The 27,673-nt window shown below is 60.2% G+C and overlaps 1 protein-coding gene across 4 annotated transcripts in view; it reads right to left on the reverse strand.

Annotated features, from left to right (window-relative positions):
• Positions 1–27,673, reverse strand: part of AHDC1 (AT-hook DNA binding motif containing 1) — a 105,079-nt gene that overhangs the window by 11,425 nt on the left and 65,981 nt on the right. For all 4 annotated transcript variants that reach the window (XM_034753920.1, XM_034753919.1, XM_034753921.1 and 1 more), the window contains one exon: positions 1,663–1,831. In XM_034753920.1, coding sequence (XP_034609811.1) covers positions 1,663–1,831 — 169 coding nt within the window. The remainder of the gene's footprint in view (positions 1–1,662; positions 1,832–27,673) is intronic.

Here is a 27,673-nt window from a genome sequence, read left to right on the forward strand (position 1 = left end):
GTGCCGGGCGGTGGGGAAGCTCCAGATATTGGGCCCTGTCTCTCCCCTGCACGGGCGCAGAGAGGGGCACTGGCAGACGTGGCTGGGGTGAGTGGGTTATTTCTTTGCACTTAGGAAACAGGCTGCCTACCCGGGCAAGTCGCCGTGGCCCAGGGTGGCTATTCACAGGCAGGTTCTCTGTGCAGCGTGCGGCCCGGGGCCTGCGCTCCCCCAGCGTGCTCAAGGGGCAGGCTCCACGGGGAGTCACTGACAGCAGCCAGGCTGGCCAGCGGAGCTGGGTTTTGGCTAAGTGCTGGGTGGGTTTTATAGCTGATGAAGGGCAGCACTAGCTTATTAGGGGCAAGCGCAAGATCTAGGCAAGCGTTCCCTACATAGCTGTGCCAGGGCCCCTCAATCCCAACCTGCAGCCCCCCCGCCCCGCCAGCCCTGGAGTCACCATTCAGCACAGAAAGATCAGACAGCCAGAAACACTGAGGTGCCCCCTCCCGAACAAAATAGAGGTGGAGGTCTTGAACAGAGGTGGGCAAAGCCCAGAGCCGAGCATTTGTCCCCTCCAAGCTGGGCGTTCTGATGAACGGAGCTGGCTCCAAACCCAGGCTGATGAGGGTTTGCAGACCTGACCCCTCACTGCCCGTCCTCAGTCCGGAGTGCCAGGCTAGGGCGAAGTGCCCAGGTGCTGCCACCCCCTTCGCTCACCGCCCACCCCAGGCCAGCTGCAGCAGAGAGCGAGACGCTCGCCGCGGGGCAAAGGCAGGTGCTCCAGGGGAGGCAGCGCTGGCAGGCCCAGCCCGGATTCAGCTGCTGGGGGTGGGGGGAGAAACACAAAGGCCCCATTCAACCCTGGGCACAGCCCGTCTGCAGCACGCCTGCTCAGCCGAAGGGGCAGGGGAGAGACAGGCAGCACAATCCACCCGCATGGCTGCCCCAGAACAGGCGTGAATCAGAGCCGCAGGCCCAATCTCAGATGGCCCCGGCCTCCAGTGCTCTGGGAAAAATAAAACACAGAGCTGCTCCCCTATCCCCTATAGATAACATGGGGCTGCCCCTCATCCCCTACGATAACACAGGGCTGCTCCCCCATCCTCTATAGATAACACGGGGCTGCCCCTCATCCCCTATAGATAACATGGGGCTATCCCATCCCCTGTAGATAACATGGGGCTTCCCTCCATCCTCTATAGATAACCTGGGCTGCTCCCCCATCCCTTATAGATAGCACGGGGTTGCCCCCATACCCCATACATAACATGGAGTTCTCCACACCCCCTATAGATAACCCAGGGCTGTTCCCATCCCCTGTACATAACACAGGGCTGCTCCCTATAGATAACACAGCGCTCCCCGCATTCCCTACAGATACCACAGGGCTGCCCCATCCCCTATAGATACCATGGGGTTGCCCCCATCCCACGTAGATAACACAGGGCTGCTCCTGTCCCCTATAGATAACACTGGGCTGTCCCCATCCCGTATAGATAACACAGGGTTGTCCCCATCCCCTATAGATAACACAGCGCTCCCCACATCCCCTACAGATACCACGGGGCTGCTCCCGTCCCTATAGATACCACGGGGTTGTCTCCATCCCCTACCGATACCACGGGGCTACCCCCCCACCCCGCGCAGAGAACACGAGGCTGCCCTGCGCCCTGGAGCCATTACCTTGGCCGCGAGTGCTTGCAGTGCAGATTCACTTTGAAGTTCCTCTCGCCGCCGTCCGCCTCGCTGTCGGGCTGGCGCAGCCCGGAGCCCTGGGCGCGCTGGAACCACTCGGCTGGCGGGCTGGCTCCGTTTTCCAGGCCGATGGGCTGGCAGGCGAGGGAGCTCCCATCTGCGAAAGAGCAGCACACAGGCCCGGGCGCGTGAGCTGAGGGGGAATGCAGGGTCCCGCGCTGGCAAGGGAGAACTTGGCGGTGACGAGGGTTTGTTCCAGCCACAGGTGAATGGGCCCAGAAATGCCCTTCCCGCGGGCGGAGGGGGGGCAGCGACGGCGCCTGGGGCGCAAAGGGGCAGCGGCTCTCGCCCACCCCCACCCCCCGCATGGCAGGCCCTGGGGAGGCTTATGTGAGCAGCAGCAGCAGCAGAAGAGAGCCCAGCAGGGCCCTTTGCTGAATCGTGCTCCACTCTGGCATCTTAAACACAGGCTCCCACAGGGTTATTCAGCCTGTGTGCGCGTGTGTGAGTGTGAGAGAGAGCGAGCGAGCGGGTACAGATAGCAGCACAGGCATTCACGCCTACCCATCTGTCTGCAACTGTCTGTTTGTCTAAGCCGCTCTCTCTCCCTCTCCACCCAAATGTGCCGGAGAGAACTGACAGGCTCCCTCTGGCCACCGAGTGAGGGGGGACGGCGCCTCCTTCTCCCCCCCACGCCCAAGGTCACTGCTTGGGCAGCGTTCTGGACACAGACGGCTTTCCGTCAGCCCAGATGGACGCACGGATGTCCACAGGGCCTCGGCCTGTCCCGGCGGCATCAGCCACAGGCCTCGTGCTGACATTGCCAGTGTATTTCCAGGGCCCAGCCATCACTCGTCAATTCGGCCCCATCCCCATCTCGCACTTTCTTGCCTTCTCTGGCTCCCGTCTGTTTGTCCGTCTGACTCAGGGTCTACCAGGGCCCTGGAGGAAGTCAGCCAGGCTCTGAGCTCTGCATTAGGGCTCCCCCTGCCTGTGGGTGTGCTGCTGGGTTGTGGTTTTCGCTCTCTCTTTGTGTGTTGGTGCGGATGTGCGGGCGCTAGTGTGTGTGTGCATGCCTCTGTCTCCGTCTCTCCCAGCTTGTGTCGCTCGTTCTTTGTGCGATTGTGAGTCGGTGTTATTGTGTGGCGACCAGCCCCTCCTGGGTTGTGGGCCCGCGTCTGCGTTTGTACGTGTGTCTCCGTCTCTCTTCCTCTGTATCCTTACGTGTGTGTGTCTCTGTATCTTTGTGTGTCTGCCGGTGCCTCTCCCATGTGTGTCTGTCTGCTCCACACACACACACATACACACACACACACACACAGCATGATCCAGACTGTTCCCGTTGCCTGCATTAGCGTGACAACTTATCAACAAGGCAGGGAAGGAGAATTCAAACCTGTCAGTTACTCAGTCCACATCTCTCCCCCTCCCCATCCTTGGGTCTCCTGCCTGGCAGGGAAATGCAGGCAGCTCTGTCTCCAGCCCTGCAGAGAGCGGCTGCTGCTGGCCTGGGCGGTGTAGAGTTACACCAAGGGGCAATGTAAAATATGCACTAGAAAGACCGGTCTAGTCTCTCATGCAGCTGCTAATGTGCCCGGAGCTGGGAGCTGCTGGAGGAGAGGCAGGAAGCGCACAGACGACTTTCCAGAACAGCCCCCGGGGTACCAATCCCCCCCCACCCCCTCCCGCACATGCTGCTTTCCCTTTTAATTCAAGTGAAACGTGGAGAGACTGAAAACCAGTCAGGGACTGGGAGCCTGCCCTGCTGCCGGGACTGGGATGGGGCCAGAGCCGTATCTCGGTGAATCAAGAGCGGCGACCTCGGGTTCGGGGCAGTTACTCCAGCTTGACGCCGGCATAAATCAGGGCAGGCCGTGGCCAGGGCGATGCAAGCTCATGCCACGCACAGCGTGCACACCCAGTCACAAGGACACCGAGTCACCCGGCCACACCCAGGGCAACACACACGGCACACACGCACCCCGAGAGACGCGCACACACACAGCTCCAGCCAGCTTCTGCATGGGCTCCTCTCTGCCTGTAACAAGACCACACTTGCTAAGGGTTATTAAAGCCTCTTAACGACTAGGCACAGACCTGAGCAGCTGCCGAGCAGACAGAGGGGAGGCGACTCCCCCCCGACTGCTGGCCCCCAAAAGGCAGAGGGGCTGGAGCACACGGCTCTGTGCTAGGCATAGGGGTGGGATATGGGGACCTGCAACATCTGACGGGTTCAGCTGCTGTTGCCGTAGGATGGGCAAGTGGGGGATGCTCACCTGGCCAGGACAGAGACTGCGGCCTCCGCCCCTGCTCTGGGGCTTTTCCAAACGGAGGGCCGGGGCGCACCAGAACGCAGCCCCCTTGGCCGAGCGCAGAAAGCGGGTCCCCTGGGGCAGCGACGCGGACGTTGATGGGGCAATAGCAAGGCTTGCTCAAGCAGATAACCCTGGCGGGCTCCCGGCGAGCCTGGTGTGAACGCAGAGTAACTCCTCTGCGTTCCATGGGGGGTGACTCCGGATTCCCACCCACAACAGGGACAGCAGGGCCTGCTGAGAAGCGGAATGCGGGGGAGGGGGGCTCCAGGCCCCCAGAACAGACCTGTGACTCGCTCCCCCGTGTTATATAATGGGCACCGTGCGACACAGCCTCTTGCTCCTCTCCCAGACGGCCCCGGGCACTGCCCGCCCCCAATGCCCAGAGGGAGTTGGGGGGAGGGAGGCACCTCGTCACTGCTTGTGCCTAGGGGGTGGTGAGCTCCCACCCCGACCCGCTGCCTGGCAGAGCCCAACCCCCCTCAGCTGGGGTGTGCGGCGCGCTGGCAGACACAGCCCAGAGAGGGGTGGGAGTGGGCTGGGGAGGGGGCCTGGGGGAGGGGCCCGTTAGGCGGATGCTCTCTACACAATGTTCACTTTCACCTCCTCTGCTCCGCCTCAGGCAGCCCGCCACATGTTCTGCATTAGGCGCTCTGGACTTCACCATTCCCGGGTTGTTAGCCAGGGGGATTTTTCTCTCTCTCTCTCTCGCTGGTTACAAAACACGACTAGAGACCACACAAGAGAGAGAAGATGCATGGGGGGGGGGGGGAAGAGATGCATGGGGGGGAGATGCACGGAGAAGCGGGGCGGGAGGGAGGAAGAGACACCGAAGGAGAGAGAAGAGCAATGCACGGGGTGTGTGAGAGAGAGAGATTGCAGGCACCTCTGTTTCCCACCTCCTGACCCCTGGAGCCTCGGGAAGATAACAGCCCTGAAGAGTGCTGACTCGCCTTTCAGAAATCCAATATCCTCCCGACTACCTGGGCTCACAGCTCCCCCTTCCCCCCAGCCCAGCATTAATCCTGCTGCTGAAAATCTTTAATTAGTTTAGCAGTTTCAGGCTTCCTGGTGGCAGGAAGCAGAAACACAGACTCCACGAGCCCTCCCCTCTCCCAGCGCCCTCTGCCCCACGTCGGAGGGATGGGGGGCACTGGGGTCTCCCTCTGAAGCTCTAATCCCCCCCCCCACCCCGGAGGAGGTGACTCCGGGAAGGACACGGCCTCTTTCAAGGTGTTTATTTCAGTCTGGTGCTAAGCTGGGGGTGGGGGGAGCCAGCTGTGTTCAGGCCCACCTTGACCGGCTCTGAGCCCAGCAGACGGACGGGGTGGCCTGGGCCAAGCGCGGAGGGGGAGAGCTAGGATAGGGCTTGTTTGCCCCGAGGACTAGCCCCCCCGGTCAGTGCCACAGCCCAGCCCCGCATGCCTGCACCAGGCTGATGGGGTAACGGAGAGGTGTCGCTCTGCCGCTCGCCCACCCATGCAACAGCTGCTGGCCAGCGGTGCCGCGGGGAGACTGCATTAGGCAGGGGAATGAGTGGTCATCAACCCAGCTGAAAGCCCAACCCCACCTCGTGCTGGGCGGCAGTGTCCCTGGGGAAGGGACTTGCTCCGCACAGCCATCGGAGGAGCTAAGGGAGATGAGATCCAAGTGGGAATGCCCTGCAGGACACGGATGAGCACTGGCCCTGAGGCCCGCCCGGAGACCACGGGATGGACAGACAAACAGCAGTCACCCAGCAGCTGTGCAGACTGGAGCGCTAGAGACATTTGCCGGCTCTGGACTGCGCCTGCTAATTCCTTCACTAACCAGGATACTGCACTGAAACAGCGCCACACGCTGGCCCCCTTGGGCGCAGCCACCTGACCCTTCCCCTGGCTTCCCAGTTTGCCCGGCCGACTTGTCCTTGGCTCCAGAATTATTCCCCCCTCCTAACAACCCCAGTGCCCGTCCTTGCTGGGGGGCCACTGGGGTGGCGAGACCGCAAATGTGGAGCTCTCTCAACGCCCCCCCATCGCTCACCGCTGTACCCCAAACAAAGCTGCTCCCTCCTTGCTCTTTCTGCCCCTCGGCCATTTGTAGATGGTGCTTTGTGGGCCCCCCATGCCCCCGGCAGTCACTGCTCAGCCCCCACTGGCCCCAACCTGCTCCATCGAACAAATGTCCCGGGACCCAGGCAGGGGCTTGCCGACATGGATGGAGATCAGCAGGGTGCTGACTCCCCGGCAGGTGGGTTCAGAGGGTTTCTGTGTTTGTCCAACCTGCCCGCACTCAGCTCCTCTCCTGAGCTCTGCAGGGGGGCGGAGGAGATGATCTAATGGGCCCTTCTGGGCTTAAAAGCTACATGAGTCTAAACCGTAGGAGCACTCCCCTCTGTGGCCCTACGCAGCCCCGTCCCCCCACCCCACATCCTCCTGCCCCCTCGCACTCCTGTGGCTCCCCATCTCGCTCCCCCTGCACCCCGTGGCTGCAGCACAGACCTGCCCTTAGCGTGCTCCTGGGCCTTTCCAGAACACGTCCAAGGCCAGCATCTCCTAGCTCGGAAAGCCATCACGCCCATCCCAGTGCAAATACCACCACCGCTCCCCCCCACCAGCGCTCACAATGGTGGGGCAGGCTCATCACCCCCCTTCCACAGCTGGGGAAATCAGGGAAGGGCCATGAGCCAAAGCAAACAGTGAGGCAAGCAGCCCAGCCCAGCCGGCCTGGATTCCCAGGCCCATGACCCCCACGCTGACACCTCAGCAGTGGGGGGGAGCCACAGAGAAGGGCTCAGAGCAGTGGGGGGCGGAAGAGGCCTTCAACAAAGACAGGGTGGATGGGGCAGAGGAGAGGCGGGGAGGTGGAGGTCACTTGGAGAGAGGAGCTGACGGTGTGTAGCGTCCCGGGGGCAGGAGCTCAGCGGTTACCTGGGTGGGGAGGCACAGGGAGCCCCGGGGTTTCCCCGGGAAAGTCCCAACTTCAACCGATTCCCCGCACATCCAATGGGCTGCTTTATATCAAAAGAGAACAGAAGGAAGTATGCACCCGTGCCACCCACCACAGCTCTGCGCTGGGCTAGGGGAAAGAGAGCCAGAACGCTCTCCTCCCTCCCCAGGCGCACCCCCACAACTGGGGGTTCTGTTTCGTTTCATTCCAGATACAAAGTGCAGATGAAAAATGCCCGGGCCGGGGCTGGCCAGGTCCGAACCCCCCGGGCCGCAGGGCTGTGAAGAGAAACAAATTCACATTCTCGGTGTAATAGGGAAACTGAAACACCAAAAGAAAAACCCAGAATCACCTTCCTCGGGGCAGTCAGTCCCGGTTCCGACACTGATGCCCAGGAAGAATCTGGCCCCATGGCCGCCTCTGTCCCTCTCCTGTCCGTGCCCATTTCTGTTCCCGCTCCATTCCTCCACTGCCTTCGCTTGCCATCTGGTGCAAGAGCCTTCTCCTGTGCAGCTCCCGGCTGTATTCGCTGCCTATTGCTGACTGCAGGTCTTTCCTCCCTGGCCCAACTCTCCAAAGCTCATTCTCCCTCTCCGTCATCACAGTGACTGCGCTATTGAGTGCTCTGCGGCACGTGGGGGAAGCGAGGGAGGTGGAGGAGCAAAAGGAAGAATGGCGTTGTGGTGATGGCTGTAGACTGGGACTCGTCAGGGTGAGATTCAATCCCTGGCCTTGCTACAACCTTCCTCGGGAAAACCAATTCGTCTCTCTGTGTCTTGGCTCCCCATCCGCACAATGGGGTGTTAACCCTGCCTCTTGTCTATTTCGATCGGAAAGGCTCCGGGCAGGGCCTGCCTCGCCCTCTGTTTCTGTGCAGCGCCTGGCACAACAGGGCCCTGGGTAATACCCTAGAGCAGGGGTAGTCAATTAGTTTTTTGCTAAGGTCCAAATTTCTCGGTCAAGGTAGAGCCAAGATCCAGACACCAGAGAAAATAATAAAAAATAACATCAACGACAATAATAAGATTCCGGGGTCAGTTCAAAAGTATCCGGCGGTCCGGATTTGGCTTGCGGGCCGCTTATTGATTCCCCCTGCCCTAGAGCGATGCTATCCCAAAAGCAAGCGGCGGTACTTTGTAAACGCAGACTCCTTCAAAGCTAGGGGCTTTGAGAATGAGAACTGAGGGCTTAAGATGCAAACCGGAAGAACTACCCGGGATTGCCCCCTCCCCGTTCCCGCACTGGTGAGACAGCTGACAGAGCATCAGTGAAGGACTCAGGGCTGATGGCAGCGGGGACGGTGCAGCCACAGACCTCCTGTCACCAAATCCTTGGATGCAAATGCACATGGTGTTCAGAGACCCGCCTGTGACGGATGCTGGATTCAGGAATAAGCCTCTTCCGGGATTCGCTGGCTGCCCAGCCCCGCAGGGCGCTGCAGCAGGCTTTCCAGAGGAGATGAACCAGGCACACGCTCGGCTGCTCTCACCCCCTGGCACCTCCTGTCCATGTTACTGCACATGAGGCTCGCCTCGCCGATGCCCCCGCTCCTCCAACGCGTCACTGAGCCCCCCACCGGCCTGGGCGCGCTCCCGCTCGCCGCGTCGGTGAAGAGCTGGTCTGGATTCGCAACTCCAGCCTTTTCTCAAGGACCACCCCCAAGGATCTTGTGTTGGGGGGTACCTTGGCATAGCAACTGCAACCCTCGGCTTCCTCCCCCCCCCCATTCACACAGACACCCGGGGGAGGGCAGAGACCCCAGAAGAGAAATTTGTCCACACAGCTTTTTCAGTGCTCCAGAATCCTGACCTGAGAACCCCCCCGGCTAGACCACTCCTAGCTCCATCCCCATCTCTGCCAACTCCCTTCTGTACTGATGCAAACCAGAGCAGAACTGCAGCTCCTCCTGGGGCAGCCCACAGCCTTCCAGATCTCATCTACTTTTCAGCAGGGGCAGCCGCTCTCACTGAACAGTGGTGGCGGCGGCAGCATGGCCAACCCCAGTGTTAAAAAATCATGAGTCAGACGCGCCCCAAATCACAAGATATTTTTTTTTAAATCTGAAAACGTGGCGGCGGTCTTTTGTATTTGTCTTGCGTGTTCCCAAGCGAGAAACTATCCCTCCACCCCCCCACCCAATGAAAACGGAGGTTCTCACAAACTCCCATGACTCCAGGAGCTGGGGCCGTAGGAAACCCACAAAATCATTGCGAGACTCGCGCTCAAACCACGAGAGTGGGCAACGCGGCTGCAGATTGGCTGCGTGAAGACTGAGGAGCAGGTGGAGACCGAGAAAGCCATTTTATCCAGTTCATTTCATCCGGGCAGCCAGGGTTTTGGAGGTGGAACAGCAGAGGACTGGGGGGAGAGGGGTGTGCGCGCGGAGGGATTGTTTGACCTTAACGATAGCCATCATCCTGCAGAAAAGAACAACCCTCTCCCCCCGCGCTCCCATCACTATTCGCGACACTCGAGCCTTCCACCGCCACGACTCTTTTTGTTGGCATTTATAATGAGGAGACAGAACAGATGGCCAGAGTGTTTCATCTTAGGTAACGGGTCCAGCAGACTTACCTCAGCTGATGGGTTTCCTGGAGCTACACCGATAGCCCACTGAAGCCCTAGTCCACGGGAGCAGAGCTAGGTCCCATGGAGCTCTGCTGCCTGGAGTGGAATTGGGTAGCGAGCCGGGGAAGTTCTCTCCAGCAGAGATGGCCGCAACCCAGATCCACTCTAGCGGCGACAGCGAATGGAGCGAAATGTCACATGTGAGATGCTCCATGGCGGGCGCTGGGAGCCTAGCAGCGGGGTGCAGAATTGCTAGGCAGATGGCCCCGTTACGGGCACCGCCTGGGAAACTCCCACTCTTTGGATTTGGGTGGGAGACCTGGCACACGGAGCTGGCGACAAGCTAGCTCTCGGCAAGGGGTAGAAGCCTCCATCTGTGGAGCATCTACAGCGGCAGGCTTGGACACAGCCACCTGGCTGGCCCCCGCAGGGGTAATGCAGGCTCCAGAAGACGAGGACCCCTGGAGGATGCATTAGAGACAGTCCCCTCCTTCCTCATGACTCTGGCACGTCACTTGGGATCTGGGCAGCGCACGCAAGCCCATGCACAAAGCCCGGCCATGCAGGGCTCTGCGCTAGACACAGGCAGTGGAGAGTTAAGTTCTCACCCAACAGAGAGCAGCATCCCAGAGATCTTCACGGCAGGCACCTCCTGCCTCTGTGACGCTCTGGGGAGTGGGGACGCCTCTGTCCCCCTCTCCAGCCACAACGCTTCCCTGCTGCAATCAGCCTGACCGACCCCCATGAGAACGTGGATCCACTGACTTCAACGGCTCAGCACCACCTCACTCCAAAGAACTCTCGCCCGCTCTGGGCCCGGCGTGCGGGCATGACCCTCCCACTCCTGGGCACACGGGTGCAGCCCGCCCTGCTGCCTAACTCCACAAAGGCTGCTCTCCCAGTGCTGCGAGAGGCGTGTGCTCCCTTCGGGGGCAGCTCCGCTAAGAGACGAGACCACCGCAGGGTCATCGACAGCACCAGAGAGCTGGTTTCTCACCCCCCCTTGCCCTGTCAGCACGGCCGTCACACGGCGATCCTAAGAGAACCGCCTGGCCTCCTCCCCCGACCACGCACCTCACCAACACGGCTCATAGCAGTGCATTCTGGGAGCCTGGGCTTTCGAGCGACCTCCAACCCCCAAGCACTGCCCGGTGGGAAAGGATTAGGGAGCCCGTCTGACCCGGGAGCAGCTCAATCCGTCTGTCTCCCCATCCATGCTGGGTGGAAACCACGAGAGATGCTGCTGCTGCACACTGGATGGACAGACAGACTGACCGACCTCCTCCTGGGGCGCCCCAGCGCTCGGGCAGCTGTCAAGGGGGGCCGCTGACGCAGCCCAGGCATTGCGCGCTCCAAGGGGCCCAGCCTGTGGCTTCTTTCGGCTCCGTCCCACCCGGAGCAGACAGGGCCTTTGATGCTCGGCCCGCTTGGTACCAGTCAGCCCAGGGGCCTTTTCCCGCTGGAGCCAGTCGGTCTGGGCAGGGGTTGCCAGGCAACAAACTAGCCTCCCCGCACATGTGCGGGGTTCAACGGTGCAGCTGCCCCTTGGGGGGCGGGTGATTCTATCCTTAAAGGCCAGATTCTTCCCTGCCTCACCGCCCCTCGATCCAGGGGAGCTGGGCAGGGTTCGGACCCTTGTTTCCTACCTGGCTGGGGTGGAGCGACCGGGCCTGCCTCCCTCCAGCCCCTTCCCTCCCCACCCCTTCCCCTTCTCGGAGGGGCTCAGGGAAGGTGCTTCGGCGGAGGAGGTGGGGCTTGGGAAATCAGCCGACAGATGGACTGCCGAAGCCGTGGCACCTCGGCCGCCTGGAACAGAGAGCTGCAGTTCAGAGAGCTAGCAGGGAAAGGGCTAAATTTAGCTGCCTGCCTCAGTGCCAGCTTTGTTCCCCCGCCCCGGTGCTCCTCTCCTCCAGCAGCTCCCTGGCCCAGCATGCCTTGCAGGGCTGAGCGGCCCTGCCGACGCCTGCCTCTGCTCTCAGCTTTATTGTGCCAGGTGTGGTTGTTTCCCACCTCGGGCCCGCCCTGCCCAGTCACCTATGCTCCACGCCTGGGCCTGGTGCCCACCACTGCCCCCTCTGGGCAGGACGGTGGCTACCACCCTGCCCCCAAGTATCTGCAGAAGGTCCCCCCCAGGGACAGACCACGAGGCCGAGCGCGGGTGTATCCCTGCCCAGCGCCCGCCCCACGCCGGCTCATGGCACAGGTGGGCTTTTTTGCGCAGGGAGTGGGCTCTTTTCCCATCTCAGGCTGGCTATGGAAGCCAAGCCGGGCTGTGTGTTTGTGTGTGGGGGGGAGGCTGGCGGGTGGACAGGCTCTAACCTTTCTATGGCACGCAGAGGGTTAACGCTGGGCAGGCTGGATGCTGGGAGGCCAGTAACATTTGGAAGGCGCCAGCTGGAACCGTGCCCGTCCCAAGGTCTAGAGCTCCAGAGGCGGTGCTCCCCAGTGCCGGGGGGAGAGGGGCAGGAGGGTGGAAATGCCCACACCCGGGGGAGGCAAAGCGATCCCGCTCTGTGTCTCTGTCACACAGGCGGGCGTGCAGCGCCCTGCACGGACTCCAGCCACCTGTGTGCCCAGCTCGGCTTTTAGCCCCATGAGCAGGAAGCTCTGGGGCAGGGGGAGGAGAGAGCCAGGGAGCTGCAGGGCGGGCAGCGGAGGGCGTGATGGACAGAGCGGGAAAGAGGCGGCGAGGGAGCGAGAGAGGCAGAGGAATCGCTGGGCCCGTTTCCTGAGACTGGCTCAGGTGTACAAGACGAACAACTGCAGCGGTTCATGTCCCCAGCTACCATGCCCCCGTCTGCCCTCCTAGCCCACGGAACCGAGTCTGTGGGCTGGCAGTGCCCGGCACCGACCCGCCCTCGCCAGGTGACCCACCCCTACACGCCGTCCTTATTTTAGGCCAGCGTGAGTGCGACGAACCCAGGCTGGGTTTCAATCCGCCCAGCCCCTGTGCACTTCGCCTGCCATGCTGGTGACTCACCAGCAAACCGGGCAGGGGAGGAGGGCAGATAAAGGGGGAGGGGGGGACAGGTCCCTCCCTCGGCCAATTTTAGAAACCAGCTAGACAAGAAGGGCAGAATTCCCCGGCAGGATTTACGAGCCCGCTGGTGGGCTTTCGGAGGCGCGCATTCGCTGAGCGGAAACTCCAGGCCGAGAAGCCGGTTTCCCGGGAGACCCAGACGTCGGCGCAGGAGGCTCGGAAGGGCCGACGGGGATCTCGAGGGGCCTGTGGGGAGGCTGCCAAAGGAGGCATGTTGCCGCACAGATCCTGGCGGCTGGAGAGGTGAACAGCCAGGGACAGCATAACGCCTAAGTGAGCATGCCAGTCAGGCATGTGAAGCAAACACACACAAGCTAGAGCTCCCCATCTGCCATTTGCAGAGAGAGAGAGACCCAGGCCGGCTAGCCACAGCACCCGGTCCCATCCCCGGGAGCAGGCCACGGGAACGGGAGATACTCCCTGAAGCTCCCCCCGTGGGACATTGAGCTGGGAGAGCCGTCCCGGGTCCCCCAGCCCCACCCCTCGCGCAGGCATTCACACCACAGTGGGGAGGGCTGCTGGAGCCGAGTCGTGCACTGTACTGGGGGTGAGAGGCAGGATCGGGCCCGGCAGCTCCTGGCTCAGGCCCCAGCAGGGGGGGTTGCCGTTGTGCCCAGTGGGGGCAGGTCTGAGGAGGGCAGCGGGAGCGCCGGTGGAGGGAAGCTGTGTCTATTCCCCCGGCTGGCGGGGTTGATCCTGTGGGGCTGCGCCCCCCCGAATCCTCCCAGAATGTCTGTGCCTCTAGCTTCCACCTCTCCAGCCGCCCCACCTCCCAGGTATCCCCAGGACGCTGCCTGGAAGGCTCCCCACTGCCCCCCTGAACTCTCCATCTCTCACTGCACCACGTCCAAGCTCCTCACCTGCAAGACCCCCTCCCCACTCACGTCCCCTCCACCATCCCTGCTCAGCTCCCCCCCTCCCTCTGTTCCTTTAATCACATGCCCCACGGCACCCAGCCCCCCTACCCCCCAACCCCACTGCTTCCTGGAATCCTTCCGGCCCCACTCTCTTTGTCCCCTAACCCCCCGCATGCCCACCCCTCCCAGAGCGTTGTACACCTGGCCCCAAGGCAGAACGGCGCGGAGAGGAGAGCACAACCACTTTGCACTTGTGCAGAGCCTTGTGCCCCGGGATCTCAGAGCACTTTCCCCACACTAGTGAGGGATCCCTCGTGCACACCTGCAAGGCAGGTACGTATGATCAGACCTGTTTTACCGGTGAGGCGTGGCGAGATTACATGACTTGCCCAAGATCCCACAGCAAGCAAGCGGCAGGGCCAGAAATGGAACCCAGGAGACCTGATTCCCAGCCCCCACTCCCCAAACCAGACCCAGCAGCGAGGCCCTTCATCTCTCGCACTTGCAGGAGGATCCTCTCCTTTTAACAGCCCCGCCACGCCTCTGCACTGCAGTCGCCATCCTTGGGCTGGAGCGAATGCTGTTCCTTACGTGGGCAGAGGGGGCACTGTTGGGTGCTGCAAGGAGCTCTCCTCCAACCCCACCCCAGCCATGGCATTGCCAGCTCCAGGAGTAAACCTGAACCCGAATGTGGGCACCTATCCCAGGCTACCAGTCCCAGCCCTAGTGCAAGGAACGGAGGGACCCAGCCCTACTCCTAGCTGATGATGGAGCTGGGGAGAGAGGCCGGCTTGCCGCACTGGGGGATTTGTTATTATTTTTGCCAGGGAGCTTTCCATTCAAATTGGAAAAACACAAGTTGCTGGCGGAGCCCCGGCGCTGATTGTATGCAGCCTGTCACTCAGGCATCACTTCGGAGATGCCCATAAATTGCTCCATTACCTCTTCTAATTGAGGAGAACGCAGCTGCTGAGGGGCGTTGACGGAGTGGCTTCCTTTTGAAGGCTGGCTCGCTCTCTGTCGATGGGTTCCGGTGGCGCTTGAGAGCTCCACCAAGAGACAAAATAATACCACTCCTAGTAAATGCCCAGCGACCAAAGCGGCCGCGTTGCACCTGTGATGGCAAAACCGGGGCGACAGGGGCCGACCTCAGCCACGGCCGCTTTGGGGGAGTCCGTGCCCCAGCTTTCTTGGTACGGCCATGTTATTCAGAAGGAAGACCAATGAATTCGGAAGTGTGTTTACCAATGAGTGGGGCTACGTGGCCGGCAATCAAGCCATCACCAAAAGCTTTGGTGGCGTGACAAGATCGCCGGGGCTGGGCAAAAACTGAATATCCAGCCGGAGCACTGGGCGGGGCTTGACCTGCCAGGAGGCTACCTCCCGCTGGCATTTGTCATGACGCCGGTGCTCCCACAGCTGCAGAGGAGTGATGGCTTTGCCGTTCTCTAGGGCTTTCCTCCAAGTGCCTCAAAGCACTTTACGCACATTAACAGGATGGGTCTCAGGTGGTGAAACCCCAAGTTGAAGACCTAGGCCTGGGATAGAAGTAACAGTCCATTTCCAAAGGAAGCGGAGTCCAGGCACCAGCAGCGCCTCTTGGCCTGTGCATGCAGCTCCTTCTCGGCGGGGAGGCCCACGCAGACCTGCCAGGCCGAGCCCTTGGGACAGAGCTGCTCAGAGCAGGGCTACAGAAGGCCAAGAGCCCAGAGGGGCAGGGGAGGTGGAGAAGGGGACCGAGGTCTTCTATCGAGGGGGTGGTGGTAGAAGAGGGTGAACTAAGCTTTCTGGTGTTGCAGGCCAGCGGTGATGGCGGACACCAAGGGTGAGATGTGGGTAAACTCCATATTACCCAAATGGGAAGTGGGCCAACTCCGTTCACCCGCTTTTACCCTCAGCTATGCTATGGACAGAGGCGCAGGCAAACCAAGATCCATCCTCACGGACTACTCCCCCCTCCCCGGAGAGGACGTGTCCAAATCTCCCCAGTCCCTGGTGCAAAGGACACCAAAGTGCCAGAGTCCTGCCTGGCTGGGCGCCGTGATGGCGGAGATGGACCCGGCAGGTATACGGCGCTGGCTGACTGAACGTGCACCTGCTTTTTGCGATAGCACCGCGTCTTCAAGAAGTGGGAACTGCAAACTGCTCTCCAAAACCCCAAGGCAGGCAGGGGTGAGGGTAAGGAGGACCTTGCACCCTGACGATGCAAAGAGAGGAAGGGACCAAAGAGAATGGGAAGGGGCAGACACATCTGGGAACAGGTACAGCTGTGGAGGAACAAGGGGTCTGCCAAAGAGCAGAGTCCAGCCAGCCCGTCCCTCCAGGTTCGCCCGCACCTGGGGCAGGGTGGAGCAACGGAGGGGAGGGAGAGGATGGGGCTGGCGTCCTGGGGACACCTCCTGCTTTTTCTGATACAAAGCGGTGGAAGCCCTGGAGGCTCCAGACCCCAGGGGAAATGCCCACAGTGCCAGGCAGCGTAGCTAAGTGCCCGGCCTGGGGAGGGCAGGTGCAGCTCTGCTGGATTTGACGGCTGTGGCACGCAAGCTCCCGTTTAGGGCCTGACACACCATTCACAAAGCTCCCGCTGCCCCAGCAAGGTTCTCCCAGCACTCAGCTCAACGCCAGCGACGCCTCTACTGGGCACAGCGAGGGGGCTGTGTTGTTTGGGGGGCTGTGGGCGGTCACTGCACCTGAGGCAAGTCCCCTGATGAGTCTCGAGGAGACACCCCCAGGAAATACAGCCTGGGCCAAATTCAGCCCTGCTGTAAGCATGCAGACGGCCACTGCAGCCAGCTTTGTTCGCCCTGGTGCAGCTGTGCCTGCTTATGCCCAGGGGAATCCAGCCCACTGAGTGGCATGTGACAGGGAGGGGCAAAGAGCTTGGATCTCCATGCATGTCAACATGGGCAGGCTCCTGCAAACCCTGACTCGACCCACAGTTCAGCGGACGGGCTCCTCCCTCCGCCTTGGGCTGCTCACAGCACCTTCCAAAGCCCAGAGGCCTGATTCTGATCTTCGCTGACTTCAGCACACGTCCCCTGGATTTACCCGGGGGAAGAGCGAGGAGAACCAGGCTCCCGGGCTTTGTCTGGCAATGAGATGCCTGGTCGCAGCCCAGCGTCCTACCCTGGCAGGATAATGCAGCAAAATTGACTGTAGTGCAGACGGAGCTGGTTGCAGCCTGATGCACAACAGACTGGCTGGCAGGGCCGCCCGGAGCAGGATGCGGCAGGGAAGCAGCGTGTTTGTGGGCAGATCTGGGGGCATTTGCTGCGGTATACTGCAGAACGAGCGTCTGGACGCAGATCGGGGAGTTTGCACTGGGGCACGCAGCATCTAGCGCAGGCAAAACGCATTTACTAAAGCTGGCCGGGAAGCGAGGCATTAAAAACATCCATTCCCCCAATTTTCCCAACAGCTCTCCTGAGTCCCCAGCACCCGCTGCAGCCCGGGGCACCACGCTGCAGGATGCCAACACACTACGCTGCTGCAACGGAGGGCGCCCTGCCTGTCCCTGCGGCACCAGCGCTTGTGCCCTGGCTCAGAGGGGTTTTGGGGGGCACCGTGCGCCCGCAGGGTGCGATCAGTACCGAAAGGGGCCCGCTCAGAGCGGCACAACGCGGAGACGCAGAGAACGGAGGGGCGGCAAGCGGCACTAATTGATCGTGACTAACGCAGCTCCGGGTTCTCTGAGTGGCCCGGAGCACGAAGCCTGACACTCAGTCACCAACCCAGCCAGGGGCGCAGCCAAACAAGGCCTCGCCCTCCCTCCCCCGGGATGAGCAAGAGGGGATGACCTTTAAAATGGGGGACAGGGCTCCCTGTTTTCAAAAGGCTTCAAGGGTTTATCCCCCCCCCGCCCCGCTCAATCTCTGGGCTGCAGCACTGGACAGAACAGGGAGCAGAAGGGTGGACGAGGTCCAGAGAGACTTAAGGTGCCTGCAGGAGGGAAGGGAGAAATCAGAAGCCAAATCGGGCTTGCAGCCCTGAAGAAAATCCATGGAGAGCAGGTGTGGGGGGGGGACAGGGGGAGGGGAGCATGCAAGAGAGGAAAGGAGGGAGCAGATGAGAGGAGTGATGGGGAGGGGGCGAGGGGGGCGAGGGCTCCGTTCACAACTGGAATGTCAGCTGGGGCATGAGGCTTGCAGATGCTTTTGGCTCAGGTTTCAGCTGGGGGCAGTTGGCTGGGAGCAGAGTGTGGGAAAGGGGTCTGGTTTCTCCAGCAGCAGCCGGCTCAGGAAAGGCCAGAGGGCCGGAGCCTGGGGGAGGAGGGGAACAGCGCAAGGGCTCCCAGGGCAGAGCCAGGACCTAGCAGTAGACTGAGGCCTCTACTGCCCCCGGGGCCGGCCGCTCTCCCTGGGTCCTCCACGTGCCCAGCTGCCTCGGTCTGTGGCACACGGGGGGTGAGATGGGTGGGGGATGCGGCATCGGGGTCCTCACGAGGGCTGCGCCCCGGCTGGCTGCGCGGGGGAAGCGAGCGGGCAGCACAAGAAAAAACGGCGAACTCTGCTCCTGGGCACCGGAGCGGGTCTCCCCCTGCAGCCCTCCTGCCAGCCAAACCCCACCGGAGCCAATGGGGTCGTGCGCGTGAAGGCACAAAGGATCTGGCCGGGGGGAACTGGGCTGGGGCAGGGCTGTCTGGCTACAGAGCTGAGCAGAGGGCGCGCGCCCAGCGCCAAGGAAGGGGAAAGAGAGGCAGCTGTGTGGCTCTAATCAAGGGCTAGCGGATTTATCGGTTCTACCTCTCGGGCTCTCTCCAGGCCATTCACAGCCGAGCCCAGGCTCCGAGCTCTCCCCTGCCCCCCCGGCCCCACTCACTCCTGCTTTATTTAGCGGTGGGAGATTTGGGAGTGAAGCGGGAAGGCAGCCAGCAAGAAGCTGTCAGGAGCCCCCAGTCTGGGAGGGGGAATTGAGGCCACAGGGGGGAGGAGAAAAGTTGCAAGACTCAGGGATTTACCCCTAGAAATGGGAGTGGGGTCCACGGGAGGTAGGCTGCCTGGGGGAAGCCCAGAGAGCTAGCCGAGAGAAGGAAGACGCTTGCTATTACTATGATCCCCCCGAGCCAACCAGCCCCAAAGAGCCCGCAAAACAGTCCGTGGGCGCCATCTTGGGCACTTGAGTTCTCCAGCGACGGGCCCGGGCCAGGCTGTTCAAACCCTCTGCCGCTCCGCGGCATCTTCCACGCAAGGCTCACTCTTAGCTTTAGCGAACATCAGCGAGCGGAGCCCAGCCCTGCTCCCTTGGCCGTCACTGGAGGTTTTGTCATTGGCTCGCCTGAGAAGCTCAAGTTCTGAACGCTCCCCCCACTCCTGTTAAAGGGCACTTAGCCCCATTTGACAGCTGGAGAAACTGAGGCACAGGCAGGGGCAAAGACTTGACCGAGGCCATGCAGAGAGTCAGGGGCAGAGCTGAGAATAGAACCCAGGAGTCCTGGCACCCAGTTTCTTGTTCTAGCCCCACAAAAACACCCCCCTGCTGTTCTGAGAAGAGAACCCGGGAGTCCGGAGCCGCAGTCCCCAGCTCTAACCATTAGGCCTTGGGCCTTCCCAGAGCTGGGAGCTGAACCCAGGAGTTCTGGCTGCCAGGCCCACGCTCCCTCCCTTGGCATGGGGAGCGCGACCCCCTTAGGGCAGGCTCTGGCGTTAGGGCTGTTGGGGCCGGGGCACGTGACTCAGCGCCCCGACTCCGAATGGGACGGGAGCTGGATTCCATGGGAACCGGGGGGGGGCGGGGGGCGGCTCTCTATATGTTCAAGGGAGTTTAGAGATTGTGAATTCAGGCTCAGTAATCCTGCCATCAGAGTCCTACATTGGCTCCAGTTTCCACAGCAACAGCGGGTCAGAGGGCAGCGAGGGGAGCCAACTCCTCCAGTCAGAATCCCAATTGTGAAGGCTCAGAATAAACAGCTGAAATGGCCGGGAAGAGGGAGGTGGAGGAGGCTGGAAGCTCACTGTGGCGTTGTCAGCGAGATGGCACTAATTGTCTGCAGGAGCAGCAAACTCGCCATTAACCCTTCCCGGGCCGCTGCCGGGGTCGCTGAGCCAGGCCACTGCCACCTGTCCCACCCCAGAAACCGGGCCACAAGCCGGCTCGCAGCCAGAGGAAGCCAGGACCCGCCCACGGGCGAGGTGGAGAGCACTCACCAAGGCAGATAGCATTGTCTAGTGGTTAGAGGGGGGCACCCCTGGGTTTTACTGCCCGCTCTGCCACTGACCCACCGGGCGACCTGGGGCATGTCGCTCATCGCTCTGTGCCTCAGTTTCCCCCAGGCAAAATGCGGCTAATGCTGGCAAAGCTCGGTGCATCAATGGGGCTAGGGTGAGGGGGGTGGGACTCCAAAGCAGGGAGCAGGGTCAGACACTCCCACTGAGCTCGGACAGTGTCCTGCACCGTGCAGCAAGGTGAGCCAGCCGGGTTCTTGCCAGCTAAAGGACATGTGGCTTTTCCCACCGCTGCCTGTTCTATTCAGGCCACAGGAGATGGGAAGGGAGGGAGAGGAACAGTTCTGCTAAACAGCTACAAGCCCCAATTCCTAGCTGCCTTCCTAGCCCAGTCCTAGGCCGGGGCATCTGGGGTGGCCGCCCTTGGCTCAGCCTTTGGGGGAAAGGAGTCACCTGCATGCACCCATGGCCACCGAACCCTCTCCCACCTCCCCATCCCACTGTGCCCTGAGTCGCTGGCTCTGCCAGCAGCAGGTGATGCCCCTCGGAGGCTGAGAGGGGAGCAGGGGGCCATGGACCTGAGTGAGATGGGGGTGTGCCCCCCCCTTTGCAAAGGAGTGGAATCCCCCCCCCCCGGCCACTCTGCGGAGAACTGACCCTGCCCATCACTTCACCAGCACAGCACTGTATGATTTGCTGCTGGCGTGGAGTTGCCGCGGGTCAGTGTAAGTCTCTGAGCGCAGGGCTGCGAGAGGCACCGCGCGGTGGCAGGGGAGCCAGGCCTCACCCTAGCAGGGATTTGTTCGCCGGAGCCCCATCCGTTTCTAATGCAGGGGGTTGGTTTGGTGCAGCGCGCTCGGGGACAGAAACACCCGAGCCCGCTTTGCAGCCTGTTCATGTCCAGACAGCAGCAACAGGGCTCCCAGCCTGCGCCGCATCACTCGGGCAGCGCTTGCTGATCTGGTAGGGCCGGGGCAAAGAGGAGGTGAAATGGGGCAGCTCGGGGGGCCGTTTGCTTGACACGGCCCGACTCTCCTCAAGCTTACCCCTGGGTAAATCAGGAAGTCAATGGACGGGTGTAAAACCTCCTCCAGTGAGATCAGAATCAGGCCCCCAGTTAGAAAACAGGCCCAGTTCTTAGAGTGCCAAGATACCATGCTGATGAGCTCAATATAGGTTAGACACATAGACCAACGCGGTGCATCAGATTCTGACCTCAGCTACCCCCGTGTAAATCCAATGGAGTCACTCTGGATTTATAAAGGGGTGATTCGGAGCACACTGGAGCTCTGCAAGTCTTTTCTTTTACTATGTGTTTCTTAGCTGACTTCCACTCCTTGACTGGCTAGTGACTGGTAATGGGAGCAGCTTTCACGTCCTAGGACGCTGGTATTAATCCAGGCCAGGTCGGCGGTGACGAGAGATGGAAACTGTCAATGCAAAGTGTTTTCTTACCTGTTCCACTAATGCCAGGGCATTGACAGCATGGGGGGGAGGTGTGCAGTGAGTAGGGGGGTGCATCACAGACACCTTCCTTCCCCGGTTAAAAGCCCTCATGAGAGCCAGCTTTCCCCATATGTCCACAGCCAGGTCACTTCCTCTCTCTGGGCCTCGGTTCCCGCCTATAACAACTCCTGTGTAGACCCCGCCCATGTACTAGTGCAGCACCTAGCGCAACGGAGCACAGAGAATAAGAATAATGAAATCTATCGTAACTAGCATGAACCGGCCCACTTAACAGCAAGCACTGACCAGAACCCAGAAAAGCTGGCCCCGCTTCTGGACCCGTTCCCGGCACAAATAAAGGAGTCCAGCCTCAAACCAGCACTAGAGCCACACTGAACATCGCTCCCCACAAACCAAACGGGAAGGCCCATCAGAAGGGCCCTGGAGTCCCAGAGGAAAGGGGAAGATCTCTACGGGGGAACCTGGTCAGATGCACTATCACACCAGGAGGCTGTGTGGCCTAGCGGACAGGACATTGGACGGGGACACAGAAGACCTGGCCTCTATTCCCAGCTCTGCCAGTGGCCGGCTGGTTGACCTTGGCCGAGTCACTTCCTGCCTGTGCCTCAGTTTCCCTTTCTTTTGTTTTCCCTTGCCTCCTTTGTAAAGTGCTTTACGGCTGCAGAGCCCTTCTATACCGGAGCTACACATTATTAACAACCTCCTCCCCCAGCCCTCTGTGAAACAAATAGATCTTCACACCCTCCACACCGACCTGGCTGCTGGCAGCCCCCCAAGCAGGCCCCACACCTGGTGGCCCGAGCAAGAAGAAATGCTGACATGTCAACAGAAGGGATTGTATGTGTGGGAGGGAGGGAGCCTGGACGGGGCTGAGCGGCGGCGGGGTCAGCAGAAAACCTTTTGGCTCCACTCACCCCATCCGATGGCATATTAGACCTTTTGTTCCTATTCATCACATTCCTTGCTGCCTCCCGGCTCCGGCCCAGCTCCGGCCGGCTCTAGATCTCACCGCCGAGGGGCACGGAGCTGGCTGTGGCAGCGCCCATCTGGTGGGCGGGGGCAGTGATTGGAATGCCCTGGGGCAATGAGTGGCCCTTGCCCAGGTAATCTCCTTGAAAGGCAACTTGGTTTCTGTGCGCCCGCCCCGGCTGGGCTCCGTGCTCATGCCCTCGCTCTCAAACACGCTCCCGGAGCCATATGCTTTGGGCTAGAGCCTTCGGCCCCGGTGGCTCTCTGGCAGCCGGGAGCCGATAACCAATCTGCCAGGTGGAAGGCTGTTTTAATTAGGCTAACGTCTCCCGACAGAAGCAGCTGGAGAATTCGCCACGGCTCCCGCTGCTGCGGGACCAGGAAGAGCTACGGCTGGAGCTGCAGGACGCTTCAACCTGTACTTGCTGAAACCGGCTGGGCCTCCCTTCTCCACAGGCCCCTTTGCCGGCAGCAACCCTGCCCCGGGCAGGCCAGGGTACTGGAGCGTCTCCGCAGCCACAGCTGGCCCGAGCGGGGCTGATCTCACCACCCCGGCAGCTGGCAAAGGGTAGGGCACCAGGAACTGCCCATCGCACAGCAGGGGGCCAAATCCTCATTGGTTACACCCCTGCTTACCCCAAGACATTTCCAGGGCCGGGCGGGGTGGGGTGGGGCTTTCCTATCAGTCCAGTGGCCTACTGAACACGCCTTCCTCACTTCCTGGCTGCAAATCCTGCTGCGAGAGTCAGCGCTGGGGGCCGGCGGGGGAAGACAATGGGGGAGTTTAGGGCAAACATGGGCCGAGTCCCTGAGCGCAGCGCCCAGACCCTCTAGTGAGCCTGCCCACCCTTCACCTTCTCTAGCTGCAGCAGCACGGTGCTGGTTGGGGGTGGGGGCTGAGGGGGGCCTGGAAGTACAGAGACATACGCATTGCCAGACTGGATCAGAACCAAGGTCCGTCTAGTCCAGGGGCCTGTCTCCAGCAGCACCAGCCCCAAATGCTTCAGAGGACGTAGCGGGAGGCAAGTGCCCCAACATTAGGTTTCAACTTAGTAGTTGGAGATGGGCTTGAATTTCCTCGCTTTCCCAAAACGTATGTGGGATGAACTATTCCAGCTCTGGATTGGTGTCATCCAGAGAAACGTCCAAGCCCTTTGAATCTTGCCTAATTCGTGACTTCCTGTGGCAATGGAGTTCCACCGTCTACTTACACCTTGGGTGAAAAAGGATTTTCTTTCATCAGTTGTGAATTTGCCGCCTTGTCTTTTCACTGAACGCCCCCAGTTCCCTTCCCAGGACCCAGACAAGGATCCTCTCTCCCCGCAGCACCGCAGGGCGGGGAGACGTACTGGCTAGACCCCCTACCCAACCTTGCCAGGGCCTCTGGTTTCATTAGCTTGAGTGTTTTAAGCTAGAGTTTCCTGTAAGCTACAAACACCCATAGTAAAGGAGGCAGCTCTCTGCTTTCTGACTGCCGAGTTGGGGAGAGCTTCCTGCGCTGAGTTGCTTTAGGGTCAGACCGCGACAGCACCAGCACACCAAGCGCGTGCCTGGGGCGGCAAGCCACGGGGGGCGGCAGTCAGGGAGCCTTCGGCGGTGCGCCTGCAGGAGGTCCGGCTGGTAACGTGGATTCAGCTGCATGCCTGCGGGAGGTCCGCCAGTCCCACAGCTTCGGCGGCAATTCGGCGGCGGGTACGCTGAAGCCGCGGGACTGGCGGACCTGACTGCCGTGCTTGGGGTGGCAAAATACACAGAGCCGCCCCCGGACCGCGAGACCCACAAAACGTTTGGGTGGAGGAGAGGCGGGAGCAGAGGAAATGTCTGTGTCCATTCCAGGCTGGGCTGGGAGCAGATCCCAGCAACCTAGCCAGGCATGGCCTGTGCACAACTGGGGTAGGAGATCTTCAAAGAAAACCTCGCCTGCTTCAAGCAGCGGCACTGGCGATTCCATATGGGGCGCACTTCCCTCTGAGTCAGCAGGGACTCAGTGACCCCACAGGTACGAAGGGACGCCGTGCTGAGAGAGGTGCTGACTCCTGGAAGAGCCAAAGGCCCCCCTGGCCCCCTTTCCCCCGCCCCGTGTGCTCCCTGACAATCCCACGTCCACAAGAGCCCCCCGGCAGGTAATTATGTCCTGCCGACCTCGGAAATTCTCCCCCGAGCGATCGCCTGGGTACGGGACACCCCATTCCACAGCCCGCGTGGGTAGCCTGGTGAGGACAGTGAAACACGTCCCGCCAACTCTCCTGCCACGGCCCCCGCTCAGGGTAGCTCCTGGGGCGCAAAGAGAAACAGGCCGTGTATAACCCCAGGGATTAGCACAGCTCCCCGCCCACCAGGATTTAGACCAGAATCTAGTTTTATAACAGGGGTGGGTTTTTTCTCTAACTTTGTCTCATTCAGAATGCGACTCAACAACGGGAACAGCTGGCGACAGCACAAACCCGGGCTGTAGCCTCCGCTGCCATCCATCTCAGGATACGCCCGGGAGGCATCCGGCGCTCTGGGACACCTGGATGGCACCTAGCCCAGCTCCAGGATCAAGCTGCGCCCCCCACCCCTTCCCCTGCCATCCACTTGGTTCTAAACCCGGAGACGCTGGGCCAAAGGCAGCCCTGGGGTAACTGGCTGCAACTTCCACTGAGATTAGCCCCCGCCTCAATCCAGAGCGGAGCTCGGCAGCCCTCCCTGCCTGGGCTCGGTCGTCAGCTCTTTCAGTCTCCTGCCCCTGCGTTCCCTGGCTCCTGGGATCTCTCTGTTCCCAGCCGGAGTTCAGTTCTGAGTCTGGACCGCTGCGATGCCCGTGAGCTGTTCCAGCAGCGGGGTGGGAACGGGTCCCGTCCCAGGCCCCACGTGCCAGGACGGCGCTGACAAAAAACAGCTGATGGCGAAGTCCGCCCCCCAGCCAGTCAGGACCCTGCCCTGGGCTGTGCAGGCTGGTTTGCAATAACTCAAGGATCCAGTGGCACTTCCACCTCCAGGGAGGCCTTGCCGATGCCACCACGGGCACAATGTCCTGGCTACTCAGCCGGGACTCGCCCACCCCTTTGCACCATCGTGCCCAGGAGCATCCCCTTTACCCCCCCTAACCAGCACGGTTCCTCCCCCGGGCTGCTCTGGACACGGTAGACAGGTCTCAGCGCCACCTTGCTTGGCTGTCGTTTGGCTGAGCTAAGCGGATTCCGCTTTTTTAATTGTTCTGGATAAATCAATCCCTCCGACCCCTTAAATCATTTTTGTTGCTTCCTTCTAATTTGTCCACATCACCGAGATGCTCAGGAGCTGGCTGGTTGTGGGGGCTCACCAGAGCCACCCAGAGAGAAATCTTCATCTCCCTGCTCTGGGCTGGGCTGAGATCTCTGGGCACGGGGCCCCTGCAGGACACTGCCCGATCCAACTGCGAATCCATACTTAGTTTGCTGACCATTCTGAACCCTAGGTCAGCCCTGTAATTACTCTGTTCTACTCCGCACTGATTAGCCCTCAATTGGAGTATTGTGTCCAGTTCTGGGCGCCGCATGTCAGGAAAGATGTGGACAAATTGGAGAAAGTCTAGAGAAGAGCAACAACAATGATGAAAGGTCTAGAAATCATGACCTCTGAGGGAAGATTGAAAAAACTGGGCTTGTTTAGTCTGGAGAAGAGAAGACTGAGGGGGGACATGATCACAGTTTTCAAGGACATAAACAGTTGTTACAAGGAGGACGGAGAAAAATTGTTCTTCTTAACCTCTGAGATCGGACAAGAAGCAAGGGGCTTAAATTGCAGCAAGGGAGGTTTAGGTTGGACATTAGGAAAAACTTCCTAACTGTCAGGGTGGTTAAACACTGGAATAAATTGCCTAGGGAGGTTGCGGAATCTCCATCACTGGAGATTTTTAAGAGCAGGTTAGACAAACACCTGTCAGGGATGGTCTAGATAATACTTAGTCCTGCCATGAGTGCAGGGGACCGGACTAGATGACCTCTCGAGGTCCCTTGCAGTCCTACAAGTCTCTGATTCACTGCCTAGCTGCGGTGGCCAGGGCCACCTTTTGTTTACATGGGCAGCAGCATGATTAATGGAAAGAGCACTGGACTGGGAGTCAGGAGACCTGGAGTCTATTCCTGGCTCTGCTACTGGCCTGCTGGGTGACCTTGGGCAAGTCCATTTCCCTCTTGGTGCCTGGTCGTCTGTCTTGTCCATCGAGCTCACAAGCACTTTGGGGCTTGGACTGTCTCACTACGAGGCCTGGAGGTATTGCTGTACCAACGCACACGGGAGGCCCCGACACAACACTACACTGAACCAACACTCAGGATCTGGTCTAAACTCAAAGATGCACAGACAGCAGCGGCCTGCTCCCACTCCCACTGAAGTCAAAGGGAGTTTGGGGCTCGATTTCCAAAAGCTCGAGGGGAATGGCACCAGACAGCCTGAGTGGGACACCGAAGGCCAGGTTTTCCGCCTGTTCAGAACCCACCATCCTGACCTCTTCTGAAAAACTGGACCCTTATTTCGGTGACTAAACGGGAGCTGGGCCCTTGTGAATACTCTGGCCCTAGACCCGAACTCCTGGGTTCTATTCTTAGCTCTGCCTTTGGCTCAGCGTACTGCCAGGGGGCAAGTCCCTGCCCCTTTCTGCGCCTCGGTTTCCCCATCTGCATATGAGACTAATGACACTGCGCTAGTTCGCAGGGATGGCAGAGGCCTACAGTGCGCCTGGAAGGCATGCAGCGTGTTAGCGGCAATGGCTGAACAGGCAAAGGGTGCAAAGGCAACCCCCTTGCCACGGTGGCTCTGCGCAGCCTGCACTGTGATGGCGCACGGCCAGGGCTTCTGGAGGGGCAAACACAGCCTCGCCCTGCAAATGTGCGACAAGGCCAAAACAGAGCCGACAGCAGGTTTGTCCTGGGGGTGAGCTCTGCCAATGAACAGCTCCTTCCCTGCACTCAGGGAGGAGATGCGCTTCGTTTTGATTGTAAAACATTCTGTAAATCTGGCTCAGACCCCTCCCCATCCAACACACACAGTACGGCAGGGGTCTTACCCCACAGACAGTCAGCACTATACTACGTTCATTTGTATTTAGGGACTTTGAGAAACTGGGTGTCTCCCCCAACCTATCTGCTTTAATCACTTAGCAGCTCCGTTATGGAGATGCTTCTTGTAACCAATTCTGAGATGCCCGGGAACTTACTGCTCCACACACACTGGTCCTAGCAGAAGCAGAACTCAGGTCCGCCAAAGTGCAGAGATCCCCGATCACCTGAGAATACAGGGCCTATGGCACACAGTTGTGCAGTTCTGATTCTATCCAGTAGAGGGCAGTGGTACACAAGCAGGCATGCCCCCCACAGACACTCGCCTCAGAGGATTGTGACGAGCACAAGGATGGAGAGACTCAGAAGAAGCTTTGAAAATAAAAAAAAGTTACGGATGCTTCTCTTCTAAGCAGCCTCTTTTCAAAGTTAAATCTCTCTCTCTCCCCACTGCCTGATTTATTTACGTCTCTTCAATACAAAGATGCCAAAGAAAAAGGAAAAAACCGATTAGACACATCCAGGACTAATCACCTGCCAAACTTCGTTAGGGAGGAAAAAATAAAATATCCCAACAGCCTGGTTTTGAATGGTAAAAATACGAGATAAACATCCAAATGGAGGAATCTTCCAGTAGCGGAAAACACAACTTCAGACTAACCACCCAAAAAGCCTT

This window comes from Trachemys scripta, chromosome 20, assembly GCF_013100865.1.
Source record: "Trachemys scripta elegans isolate TJP31775 chromosome 20, CAS_Tse_1.0, whole genome shotgun sequence".
Classification (NCBI taxonomy): domain Eukaryota; kingdom Metazoa; phylum Chordata; order Testudines; family Emydidae; genus Trachemys; species Trachemys scripta.